The sequence below is a fragment of the Falco peregrinus genome, chromosome 2 (genome assembly GCF_023634155.1).
Source record: "Falco peregrinus isolate bFalPer1 chromosome 2, bFalPer1.pri, whole genome shotgun sequence".
In the NCBI taxonomy this organism is placed as follows: Eukaryota; Metazoa; Chordata; class Aves; order Falconiformes; family Falconidae; genus Falco; species Falco peregrinus.
The window spans coordinates 70,432,145-70,445,670 of record NC_073722.1 but is presented as its reverse complement, the minus strand read 5'-3'; the positions used below and the strand labels follow the sequence as shown (position 1 = coordinate 70,445,670).

At 40.1% G+C, this 13,526-nt stretch overlaps 1 protein-coding gene across 6 annotated transcripts in view; it reads left to right on the top strand.

The window, feature by feature from the left end:
* The window catches only part of BANK1 (B cell scaffold protein with ankyrin repeats 1), a 167,069-nt gene extending 154,825 nt beyond the window's left edge, over positions 1–12,244 (top strand). For all 6 annotated transcript variants that reach the window (XM_055796562.1, XM_055796558.1, XM_055796557.1 and 3 more), the window contains 4 exons: positions 1,791–1,972; positions 3,622–3,685; positions 8,621–8,670; positions 11,646–12,244. In XM_055796562.1, coding sequence (XP_055652537.1) covers positions 1,791–1,972; positions 3,622–3,685; positions 8,621–8,631 — 257 coding nt within the window. In that variant the 3' untranslated portion in view covers positions 8,632–8,670; positions 11,646–12,244. The remainder of the gene's footprint in view (positions 1–1,790; positions 1,973–3,621; positions 3,686–8,620; positions 8,671–11,645) is intronic.
* The last annotated feature ends 1,282 nt before the right edge of the window (positions 12,245–13,526 follow it).

Sequence of the window (13,526 nt, the reverse complement as noted above, 5' to 3'; positions counted from 1 at the left end):
TGGTGAGGGTACTGATGGTTGAAAAGCTGGACAGGAACCAGCAATGTGCGCCTGCAGCCCAGAAAGCCAACCGTATCCTAGGCTGCATCAAAAGAAGCATGGCCAGCAGGTTGAGAGAGGTGATTCTGCCCCTCTGCTCTGGTGAGACCCCACCTGTAGTGCTGTGTCCAGCTCTGGGGCCCCCAACAGAACAAGGACATGGACCTGTTGGAGCAGGTCCAGAGGAGGGACAGAGAAATGGTCAGAGGGCTGGAGCACCTCTCTATGAAGACAGGCTGAGAGAATCAGGGTTGTTCAGCCTGCAGAAGAGAAGGCTCCAAGGGAGACCTTATTACAGCCTATAAGAAAGATGGGGACAAACATTTAGTAGGGCCTGTTGCAATAGGACAAGGAGTAATGGCTTTAAACTGAAATAAGGTAGATTTGGACTAGATATAAGGAAGAAATGTTTTACAATGAGGGTGCTGAAACACTGGAACTGGTTGCCCAGAGAGGTTGTAGATGCCCCATCCCTGGAAACATTCACAGTTAAGTTGGACAGGGCTCTAAGCAACCTGATCTAGTTGAAGATGTTCCTGCTTACTGCAGGGGCTTGAACTAGATGACCTTTAAAGGTCCCTTCCAACCCAAACCATTCTGTGATAAAACAGAGTTTTTATGGGTCTGAGAAATACACACATGCATACCTGTTTTGCTGATATGAAAAATGCAGTTTTATCTAAACTAGTCTGATTTCCAATTAATTCTCTCAGGTGGAAGCATTAGGGTCAGTACACCATCAAAACAGAAACAGTTCGCCGAGATTCATGCCTAGCATGTGCTCGTATGATCAAAAGGAAGGAACGGGAGAAGCCACAGCAGCTCCTTATTAGTTTCCTTAGTGTATTTCCCTTTGCACAGTCCTTCCTCACTTAAAATGAAGATATTGGTGCACAACACAGAAAAACGGAGCTAAATCATACCAACAGTTTCAACTTTTCCCCTGGCTGCATTCCCTGTGCAGTGAAACAGGTGCTTTATGGCACCTTTGCAAGAGCCTTATAGAGGGCAGGGAGAGCCCTGCTTCACGGTGGCTCATGCGTTCTGGATCGGCCATTTCAGTATCAGTATCCTGGCGATATGTGGTGCTACACCTCCTTGGGCCAAGCTGTGACTGATCACACACGTCTCCTTGTCGTTTCCCTTCAGCTGGGCACCTGTATCATAACCTCGAGGAGGGACTGGGTTGTAGTCCTAGTGGTTTTCTTGTCACTGCAATGTATTTAATAATTTGGGGTAGGGAAATCAAGTGAAATTTCAATATGCTTTCTGACCAGATTTCAGGCCCAGCTTTTGAGAAATGTGTGAAGTTGGAGAAGGAAGGGGAAAAAAAGGCACTGTGGATATGATTTGTCTTAACATAGCAACAATTTCCTTTAAAAAGTCAGTAACAGCTTTAGCAGTAGAAGGAGTACTGACTGACACTAATGGAGAACCCGTGGATCAGGACAGTAGCAATGAATGAAAAGTCTAAGATGCTACTCTGCTGCCAAAGAGTAATGGTAAAATCCTCACTGATTTGTTAAATTTCTCTCATTGAAATAAACAAACAAACCAAAAACCCAGTAAAAAAACTACAGAAAGAGGAAAAGGGAGGGAGGGAGCCACCCTGAAGACTGTGTTTTTATTGATGTCCAATTATAAAATCACTGCTTACATGCCTTTGTTGAAAAAAGTGTTTTTGTCATAAAGCAAAACAAATGAAATGGGTTAATAATATTTTCTCTTTATCTTTCTACATTTTGTACCAGCACACAGAGGCCACACTGACACAGTAATTGATAGCACTGTGAAACACAACATCCCTGCTGAACAGGAAGACCTCATCCACTTGCAGGAACAGGTGAAAAAGGGGGCAATTTCTGTGGATGAAGCGCTCGACAGATTTAAACAGTGGCAGAATGAAAAGCAGATACTACAGTCTACTCAACAGGTATGAGTCTGAAATTTATGTTTCTTGACAGGAATCTTGATCAGAAGTTCCAAAAACAAACGCTTGTATTTTGGCTCCTAGATATGAGGGCAAAAATAAGAGTCATGATTTATATACCCATCAGCTCCCAAGGAACTTGCTGTGTATGGTTCTGAATCTTCTAGATACCCATTTCCATGGTGGTTTGATTTACTTGAGAGGTTTTCTGAATTTATTTCGCCTAACTTCAGGTGCTGTTGCATTTGGTTAAAATCATGAGTTAATACGTTGCTCTTCTAAGCTTTCTGTTTTGAACTGCTATGTGACGCTTGGGTCTATGCATCTTTTATGAAACCACAAAACTTTCTGTAGCTGAACAAACCAAATGCACTATTGAACAGTGTCAGCTACCAGAAACATAACTATATCAAGCATACATTGTTAATATATATTGACTTGCACCAGGCTTGATGCCTCTCTGGAAGTGTTGAATCTACTTAGTGAAATTCACAATTGTTAGCTGTGCTCTTCAGCTCCTTTATATTCAGTGTGTGGAGTAAAGTGAGGTGCATAAACCCAGGATTTACAAAAGCCTACGCACCGAGTCACTGAAAGAACTCCATCAAAGCTACAGCCTAAGGAGTAAGGCACGGTGAGGAGGTTTGTTAATTACTTCTAAGAAGACAGCTGGAGGAAGAGGTTATGCCCTCATTTTATATGAGGTTGTGCATTAACAAAAATATTTTCTTTGCATTTGGTAGAAAGAGGAAGAACCAAAGCTAGTCTGCTACTCTAGCCATGTGGAGTGGGAGAGCTATCAGGTGCTGTCAACAAGGAGAGATTAAATGCTCTCTGTGTTTGCATTTAATGAAGAAATAGTGTGAGCTTTGTCGTCACAGTGCAACATGTCACAGCACAAGCGCAAGGCTTAGAACAGTTTAGGAGCCCAGTTCCCAGGCTGGGCACCAGCAGCACAGCACCAGCTGTTGGAAAACCGTGTGAGTGTGGTGGGCGTCCCCTTCCAAGTCTGCCTGTGGCCAGACAGGCTGGTGGAAGCTGCTGGTATTGCTCTGTCAGGCAAGGAGGAAGCTGATACAACTTAGTGCCGCTACCTTTGCATAGATTAGGGAAGTCTTTTTTTTTCTTGGTCAACTAGAAGATGCCTGTATTTCAAGGAGGATTTACTTGGCCTGTTTTCACTGCAGGGAAAAAGCTGCTTTCTAGGGGTGGTTTATACCCTGCACTGCGTGTGTGATTGCTCTTTGGGTTTGTACCATAGAAAAGTCTTTCACTATTACCCCAATGTGAGCAGATGAATTTACTTCATGCTGTCACTGCAGTTGTCTGGTCTTCACTGGGATTTCTGAGAAAAATTGCTTGTCCAAAGAAAAAAAATAAACCTCCAAGCTTCTTTAATCTAATGCCAGAATCTGTGTAACTTTCTGGTAGGAAAAAACTCCACAAGAGTTTTTAGGTATAAATGCTAAAATTAGTATTTACTTATAGCACATCATAGACATTTTTCATTCTTTCAACATTATTTTCCTGGAGAGGGAAGCTTGATCTTCAGAGTGCTAAAGAATCCAACTTTTTGTAGTTATTCGCTATTCCTACAGTAAATTTCCGTTACTGATTTCTGGTGCTGGTTTTACGCTTGTTTTTTACTAAAGGAAAAAGCATATCACCTTAGAGACCCCACTATTGGAAACAGACTAGAAAAGGAAAATCTGAATGGTAAAGTTGCACTTTCTCTGCCTTTCACTGAAGCCTGGAACTGTAAGCATACTGCAAAGGTCTGATCCAAAGCATAAGCAGACTTTTGGATCAGGCATTGAATTTATAATGAGCATTTTCCGTATCTGACCACATTCCAGTTATCTTAGTGTAATCAGTCTTCAGCAGGGTCAAGATTTCATCTCAATGATGAGCTCACTGAGAGTTAATGGGGCAGAAAGTTTACCAAGTCTTCGTGGCTCAGCTTTTCTGCAGCCCATTTCCTACTGCTTCATCACAGTTAGCATAGGTGATTCCTTTAGAACAATATACTTGATGACTTCAGTATTTTATTTGTAAATCAGCTATCAATTTGCACTGGCAAATTCTTGATGAACTTTCCACTGTCACAGCAGTTTAGTATTGTGAGTCATTAATAAAAGCTGTACTTCTGGTCATCTGAGATGCTTTTTCCCTTTGTGATTGAATGTCATCTGCAGCAGCAGCACCTGCATTTCCTGCAAACGATCTCTTGTTGTTATGAAAAGATTGCTTTAGATGCTGTTGAGTTTAGGCCTGTGATTTCTGTAAACTTCTAGTACATACACATTCTTGGAAGGGGAATAGTTTCTTTTTCACGTTGGACTTAGTACCATTTGTGTATTGCTATTTAAAATTATCGCCTAAATGTGTAATTTCTGTACTGCAAGAGAGAAACATAATCCACAGTACTGCTTTCATTATTCTGTTAGACAGTGTTATATTTATGTGGATCTCCAAGATACTGCAATTTAGGGAAATTCTTGCTGGCCCTAGCAGAGTTGCAGTAGAAACTTTATATTTCTATATATATACTATATACTATATATTTCAGCTTTAATATCTTCAACATTTGGTAAGGATGCAGCATCCTGAGCATGTGACAGTCCATAAGCCTTCACAAGGTGCTTGGCACCTGGGGGCCTGGGATCACTGCATTTGTTCCTGCAGTCTTTTCTATGGGCAAGGCAAAGCTCAGGATGACATGAGAGTGATTCTTGGAAAGTATTTGTCTGTAGGGTTTTCTTCTAAGGCCACATCAGTCCTGTCTCTGACTGCTCCCTCCAGAGTTTGGTTATTGAATAATACCAGCAGAAATGTAGTATCAACACCAGAATTTTAAATTTTGGAAATTATCCAGTAAGTCGGATAACAGTCACTGTGTTCCCTTCTGATCCCAGCCTTTCTTCCCTCTGTTACACTATCTTGTATCCTTGCGATCCATATAAATCAGCAGCTTCACTCTGCAGAAATACAATGGGAAGAATCATTATGGAGACCCCTGTCTTGTCCAACGGTGCACTTTATTATCAAAGCTTTAATTTCTTGAAAATAAGAACTTCTGAAATATGGAACTCCCTCTACAGCTGGGAGCATATTGGTGGCAGGAGTAAAGAAGAATCTCAGGAGACCAATACCTAAGCTCAGGCGTAAATAAATTGCCTGGAACAAAAATGATAATCACATTCTTTTCTCTTTCATAGTTCCTAAGGAAAGCAGGCCAGGGAGCATTTGTTTTCGAGACCCTTTATTCCAGATGCCATTTAATAAAGCAGTATGCATGAATGTTAGCAGGTCTCAGATTTGTTTAATGAATTCCAGTTCTTACACGCCTATACAGACTCTCAATCTGCACCTCCCTCTTCAGACTCCATGTTTGAAATCAAGATTCAGACAGCCTTTTTCATAGATGGGTTTTGAAGTAGTGATTGAGGATTCAATCATGTCAGAAGCCTTTTAGAAAAGGAATTTGATTTTATTTTAATGAGAAAAGAAAAGAACTATAAATTGGTATGGAACATAATTTTTAGTTTCTTGATAAGTTTGATCTTGCTTCCACTGTAATGAAAGTTATTAACGAGAGTGGCACTCAGTTCAGTCTTCCATTAAAACATCTGATGCTATCTCAAAATTCGTGTCTCATTTTGCAACAGTTTAATATCAGACTGAGTAACACCCCTCAAAAAAATTAACTGCAAAGAAAAAGTTCCGTCACTCTTAGAATGAAATATCTACAAAAACCTATTTATTTTTTCTTAAAATAAGAACTAAGCTTGTAGCATGTTCACTTGCAGAAAGTACAGGCACAATGATGTATCTCATTACTATATAATATACATAAGGCCTTGCCCATAGACATTGATAATATCTTTTCCAAGAAAGGAAGCAAGACATTAGCCAACAGAACAACAACGAATAAAAAATACCTTTAATAAAATTTAATGGAAATACGTAAGTGATTTGGGGACAAAAGCTCCATTTTGAAATCTGAGTGGCACAGACATTTTCAGGTATTTTAAGATTTTCCTTGGCATTTTTCCTGACACCACCGAAGTACTGAACTAGAAGTAGTCTACTGCCTATGGGAAACTTCATTTATAAGCGAGGCTCATACACTGTCCGGAAAGGCACCTTGCCAACCGTGAAATACTAGAGCAGGAGACAAGGAAGAATGGAAAGAACAACAGGATTGAAACAGTTGAACTGAGGAGGTATGTCTTGGCATTTGAAAGCCTCAGCCATAGGTCTCCTCTGGGCGACATTTCCAAATCAGGACAGCCAGAATTTGCCCCCAGTGAGGCAGATGTGTGCTGCTCTCCCAGGAAGATGCTGTGCTGTCACGCTAAGGTGGATGCGTGCTGCTGCTGTGACATCCCACAAGACATGAGCACACAAATAGTTAGAGCTCAGCTGACTCTGTGGTAACTGATTCCTTACCTTACGCTTAAGGTTATGGGCAATGCTTAAGAGTCTTGGGTTTGTGCGTGTCCACTAACAGAATGAATGGCAGCAGCTTAGACAACATGTATGTGAGGATGGCTAGACAAGTTTCCTTTACAGTCTTAAAAGACAATGCAGCTTTCACATGCGTTCCATGTCCATACTTTTTAGCACAGGATTTTATTTTAAAAAAAAACAAACAAACCAACAACTATCTGCGCCTTTGGACATTTGAATTACCTATGTGAATATCATTTAGCTGTTTCTGAAAATGAGATTTCAAAATCTGCCTTCTATTGCAATTAACATTATGGCACCTTATGTGCCACATCCCACAGATTTAGTCATCCAGCATCTAAAACTAAGTGCAAGATTGCAGAAACTACATAAGGTGGCTTGAATTGCTTGTAGTTAGTTATCCCCTCATAGCCAATCTGTAGAGCCTTGAACTTTGTCTTTAGGGGTACAGCCAGTATAGCGTAAGAGTCCTCCTCAGAACCAGGAATGGCTGACACTGTTCTCCACTTCTAGCGTAGCAGCAAGAGCTGAGCAGTAGGTGCACTGCCAGGTAACAAGCAAGATAAAGGCCACAGAAGACCAACTGTGATTCAGATGGACTTCAGAAGACCAGTACTGCATTAAGCAAATGTGAAGCTTGACTTTTTTAAAATTATAGTAGTAGTAGTATTTCAGTGCCAGCAACTTAACGTAATAGTTTAAAATTAATATAGATCTTAGGAAACATGTAAGATTCTTAGTAGTGCTCTGGTGACAAATATACCTGTGGGGCAAATGAGCAATTTGGTCTTTGCATCTGTTCCCGTCTTGGGATCCTTGGCAAGACTGGCAAGGTAGGTGGCCTGCTGTGGAAAGGTCAAAAGTTTTTTCCACAGGGAACTCAACTGAAAGCATTTATTTCTTAGCTGTTAAAATCAGTAGGTACTTACACTGGAAGTGGCCTTCATATCCCAGAAGGACAATTTTACTGTCTGTTGCTACAGGCTGCTCAATACTGACATACTGACCCGCTCCTGTACGGCACTGTAAACAGCCAGGCCATCCACTGCAGTAGAGGCATCCTCCACAGAATTTCTTCTTCCAGATTTGTAGATGCCTGTGAAAATAAAGCAGCTCTGGCTTAATTAAGTTTGCTCAACCATCTGCCAAAGACCAAATCTCTTCCTCAGCTTCATCCAGAAAACCACTCAGAAGAGCTCTATGCACCTTTCACAAACTGGCAGGTTATTGATTACGTTTGCTATCCTAAAGGTCTGGCTTCATTCCTCAACCCTCATCAGCACTTTGTTTTTAGTCCAGGCTGCTAACAGATTGCTTATTCATCAGTTGATGCCACTCCAGCTTGCAGTTAGTGTCTAAGTAGAGTTCCCTTAAAACTAAAACAGCAGCACTTAATTTTGAGCACATTAACCAATTTCCATCATCTCTGATAGGTTGATAGGAAGAAGAACAAAGACACTAAATTTGACATTTGGATCGATGGGAACTCAAGACTTCTTTACTCAACCCAGTTAGCAAAGTTGAAATAACTCAGGATCCTGAAGCATATACAAGCTTTTGTATGTGTGGGGAGTGAGGAAGTCACAGAAGATTTATCTTCTTCATGACTTCAACGGTATGCATTTCAGTCAGGGCCTCTAGTCTGGAAAATACTTGTTGGTAGTTTACAATAGTGTCCATCAGACTTGTGAAGCTGCACCTTTAGCCTGGCTTATTTCCAGTTTCTTAAGTATTCTGTAGCTTCACATGATGCTTAAATTTAAAATCAAGAAAATAACAAAAAGCTAGTTTCCTGCCCATTCGTCACCAAATCAGGTCTTCATGAGGCAAGCTCACAGTCAGACTCTTGACTGAGGAGTTCACCAAAACAACTGAATATCCATGTACCCTCCGCCTCTCCTAATTGCCACCAGTAAAGATGGCTGTTAGAAATAAGATTTGTACAAAATGCACCTCATGTCATTCTCCTACACAACACCTGCCTGTTTTTGTGGATGTCTCTTGCTTCCCTGCTCCCAGGGACACATGTTATATTTACATTTGAAGTAAAACAAGTAAGAAGTGACTCATCCTAGGTATGTGTTTTGAGAATTAATCAACTTTGAAAGACATTCCGCACTGGCCTAATTTATCATTGATATACATGACTATTTATTAATTGCATCTATTTCTTTTTAGTCTCCAACTAGGAGCCCAACAGAAGGGGAACAGATGCCTAATTAACACAGGTAAGAGCAAGTATATGAACACAGGCACAGAGACGTTATTTGTCATGGAAAACACTTGTGGAAGTACCTTCCGTCAGAGTGCATTTGTGTAACAATAGAATGGAAGTGCATCTCAGAAATCTGATTTCACATCAGTCCAATTCTCGAAGTCATTCTGGCTTATACTGGAACTTGGTTTTTATCAGGTGTCAACCTATTCTTGTTACTGCAGGGCAGATTTGCAAGCAGCAAGACACTTGCCTGACTTGTCGATGCAGTTGAAGAGAGTTCCCGTTAGTTATTGCAATTCATTGAGCTTATGCACCTAGAGGCTGTATTCCTCCATACTGATCACACATGCAGTATCAAATGTACCGAACATCAAAATCAGGTTGAAAGGCACAGATACAAGCATGTGTCCAGAAATACTGATTAACCAAGAGACCAATGGTCACTTAAGTGCTCAAAAGCCAACAGGTGATGGTATTGTCTCGACAAACAGCAGAATTTTCTGATGCTTGTGTTAGTGACTGTGAGTTTCTTGGCTTTGGGCATCTAATGAGTTCTTTAATAGTTGGGGGGGGGGGGGGGGTGTGTGTAATTAGTTTTTGGTACCTGTGTGCTTACATGTAATCTCATAGCAGTTTTAGAACTGTATGTCTACCTTTCAATGAGGCTTGATCATTAGACTTGCTGCTAGGAGGGTAAAGTAAATAAATTGGGTTTACAGCATTCATTGAGTTTTTGGGGGGGTTGGTGGTTGCTTTCTATGGTTTGTGTTTTGGTTTTTTTAATCAGTTCAGTTTTCAACACCTGTGCTGAGAAAAAAAACTTACCAGGAACTGAACTTAGATCACCTCATGAATTAGCTTGCCTTCATTTTAAGGATAGGGTACACTGAAAAAATAATCTGGAAAATTTCTCATTTTGCTAATTGTCCTGAAAATGAAGGAGTCATGCAACCCTTTTTATGCATGGAAGGACAACAGCTATTAAAATTTTAAGGATAAGGACAAGGATGTCTGCATTCTGGTCATGTATGTGCAAATCTTTTCCTTGAGATCTTTAACAAATTTCCAATCCCTTGGTTTTCTTAGGCACTGAATTTCTTCAGTTTGTTGATCTCTGCAAGAACAGTCTGTGCTGAACAGCTCCAAAAGTCCAAGTTAGATTTTCTTCTTCAGTTTTCATTCCTTCAGATGAGTTTAGGACCTGAAAGTTTCAAAATTAAAATTTACCATTTTAGATATGAGTAGCATTTTTAATTTTGCATTATTAGAGTTATAAAAGGGATTAAGTAATATTTGTTCACAGTAACAGAATGATGCAGTTTATTCCTGAAGACAAAGGTAATTTTATTTAAAGGCTTTGTTAGCTAAGTTACTTTGATTCAATTTGTGTCTCCAGCTTTTCCAAGTGGCGGAATGACATTTTAGACTGTTGCAGCATTATTTTTGAGGCACTGAAAACAGATAATATTCAGTGAGGTCTTTTCTGCCACCCTTCTCTCATGTAAAGGAAAGAGCAGTAGCTGCTTGTGAGAACTGTGTTTCCACATCTCATTTCTGGACCCAGCTGCCCTCCTGCTCACTGGAGTTCAGTGCCCACACCATAAAACAATAGGTACCTTCCCTGCTGCTGCTCAGCCTCTAACTCACTTGTTCAGGCCCCCCTCCTCCAAAGTTCTCATAAGAACCTAAAATTAGTCTTACGGTGTGACCTGAAAATGAAAAATTACCACTCCTTGTTCAATAGGCAGCTCCACTCCTACATGGGCTTTCCTAAAAGAGCTGTTTCCTTGAGTAGAGCTGAAGTCACCTACACTAAATGGGTAAAAAAGCTTTGAATGTTAAAAGCTCTGAAGCTGAAGAAAACTATTATGAAAAACTTGGTAACAGCAGAGGTGCTTACAAATTGCAGATTGCTGAAGTGAGATGAATCATTCAAGGTGGGGAATTACCCCTGGGATCAGAATAGGTGATCTGTCACTTTTAGAAAATTGTTACATGGGAGAGAGAAGGTGAATTAGACGTGGGAGATCATGCAAAATAGAATTTATCCAGAACAGAACATTCAATCAGTTCTGTTTGTGAATTATCCGCACCAAATGCCAAGGTTCTCCTCTTCTGCAAAGTATGGCCTCACCATAGCTTTCTTGCTCTTCTGTCTTCAGATTGGTTCAGAGGCCTTACAATACCATAACACTGAACGTACTAGTCTTCGAAAAGCAAAGAATTTATGTAGAGGCACATGTGCCACAGCTGTAAAGCAGCAGAACAGCCCTGTCAAGATTAAAAAAACTTGGTGGTTTGGAGGTTGAGGTTTTTTCCACTCTCTCTTTTCCATCACTTGCAAGGAGATCGTATTAACAGAAAAATAACAGTTGGAAAGGGAATGTTCGTTCACCCACATGCGCTGGAAAACATGTATTTAAGGCAAAATTCTAAATCATGAGAAACTAACTGAATGTCTTTTTTTTAATTAAAAGACTTCAGTATTCTAAACGTGATGAAATATGTTCAGTGATGTACACAACAATACTGTGCATACCACATAGGAGGATGGGACCTTTCTTGATTTTAAAAAAAAAAAAAATGTGTGCCTGAAGACAGACCACTGTTTGGTTTTTTTAATGACCAATTGCAGGGAGATTTTTCAGTGTTTAATTATTACAAAAACCCTGCAGATAAAACGTTCAAAAACTGCAATTCTATTGCTAATACTCTGACTCTCCAAATGATTGAGCCTCCAACTCCAAGGCGAAGTTCTTAGTTATGTTGCTCATGCCCACCCACAGATCATCACACTTCCCTTACGTAAGGGGGGAGAAGAATAACAGAGTTGAGATCCAGCTGGTGGACCTGAAGGAGGAGGCTGTGGCTTTGATTCTTTCGTACTTGTTTCAATAAATACAGTGTTCGATCTTATTCTAAACAAACATGACCAGTCTTACTGAATAATGGGCATTTTCATTATTTCTTACAGTGGTTCTTCAGCCGTCTGTGCATCGTTTCCTCTGCTTGGCATCCAACGCGTCTCCAGGCTGCGCCCTGACAGCCTGAGGCTCCATCCAGCGCATGCTGCTGTGGCGCGGCTGCGTGCGATCATCGCTGCACTTCAGCATCTTGGAATCTCACCTGGGCCAACTCTGGACGGAATCCAGTATCACTAAAGCAAATTAATAAGACTTCTGGTAAAGTCAGCACTGAATTTCAGATGTTTTTTCTTTGTCTTGTTTTTTTCCCCAAGATGACAGCTGAGGTTTTATATAAAGATATATTGCATGTTTTGGTTCATCATTTTTAAACTCATTTCAATTTTTCCATAATGCTTGATAGTTGTTTAGTAGTAGATTTTATGCACAAAAGAGGAAGATCGTGACAAGTTATGAAGATTATGAAGTTATAATACACAAAATTTAGGTTTTACTTTTTAAGACATTTTTCTATAAACTTTGTATATACATTTGTCTTTCCTAGGAATAGTAGTTGTACTCCATCACTAGTTTAAATAATTGTACTCAAAGCTAATTTCTGAAGTCAAACTATGTGTACTAATTATCTACTAATGCATTAAAGTGATTACGAGAATTGGGTTTACAAGGAAATTGTTTTGTCTAATAAGTCGCCTAAGGTAAGTGATATCCAGACCAAACTGAAAGAATCTCTACTGCGTTCACACAGCAAAACTAAAGTAGTAGATATGGTTAATGGGTATAATGGTCTCCATTCCCACAGCTATATGCTCCAAAATTTAAGTGAGCATGTGACAGTAACAGGAGTATGCAAGAAAACTTGCCCTAATTCATGCACAAAAAAAAGACCTCTGTGTCACCTGCTGGGGGTATAAGAGGAGTTTTTAACTTTCAGGTAAGTAAGAGCTTAAATTGACTTTCCTCACCCTCGTTATTTTAGCTTTGCACGAGCCTTCTTAAAAAGCAGGTAAATATGCTGTTGGCCAAAACTGCCTTCACATAGATCTTAATCTTTACTAAACTCTTAGTTGTGCATTATTCTCAGACATCTTTATGAACCTGAATTATTCGTAGCAAGCGTTCCCTCAAATTCTCAGTGTTGAATTTCTGCTTTGCATGTACTAAGAGATGCTTGCACTTAAACTTCAGTTAGGAAAAACTGAAAACTACTTACAATCAGAAACAAATACAAATAAACGTGGCTCCTTAACACATGTTAATGTGACACCCAAACCTGGAAGAGGGGAGTGGATTTCTGTTCAGACTTAAGAGTCTTGAAGGTGTCGTGGCTTAACCCCAGCCAGCAATTAAGTACCACGCAGCCATTTGCTCACTCCCATATCCCTGACCCAGCAGGATGGGGAGGAGAACCAGGAAAAAGGTAAAACTCATGGGCTGAGATAATAATAATTCAGCTTAATAGTTGAATTAAAATAAAATATTATAAAAATAACAATTGTAATTAAAAGAGAGAGAGGAAAGAGGAATGAAATCCAGAAGGAAAAAAAACCAAGCAATGCACAATACTTGTCATTTTGACAAAAAATGTGAGCTTACTACCTGCTGACCGATGCCCAGCCAGTCCCTGAGCAGTGATGGGCAGACCTTGGCCAACTCCCCCCAGTTTATATACTCAGAGTGACGTCATAGGGTATGGAATGTGGAAAACCCTTTGACTGGTTCAGGTCAGCTGTCCTGGCTGTGTCCCCTCCCATTTTCTTGTGCCTTTCCAGCCTTCTTGCTTGAGAAACCAAAAAGTCCTTGACTTGGTTGTTGCTAAGTAATGCTTATACTAAAAACATCAGTATGTTATCAACATTATTCTCACATCAAATCCAAAACACAGCATTGTACCAGCTACTGAAAAGAAAATTAACGCTATCCCAGCTGAAACCAGGGCACA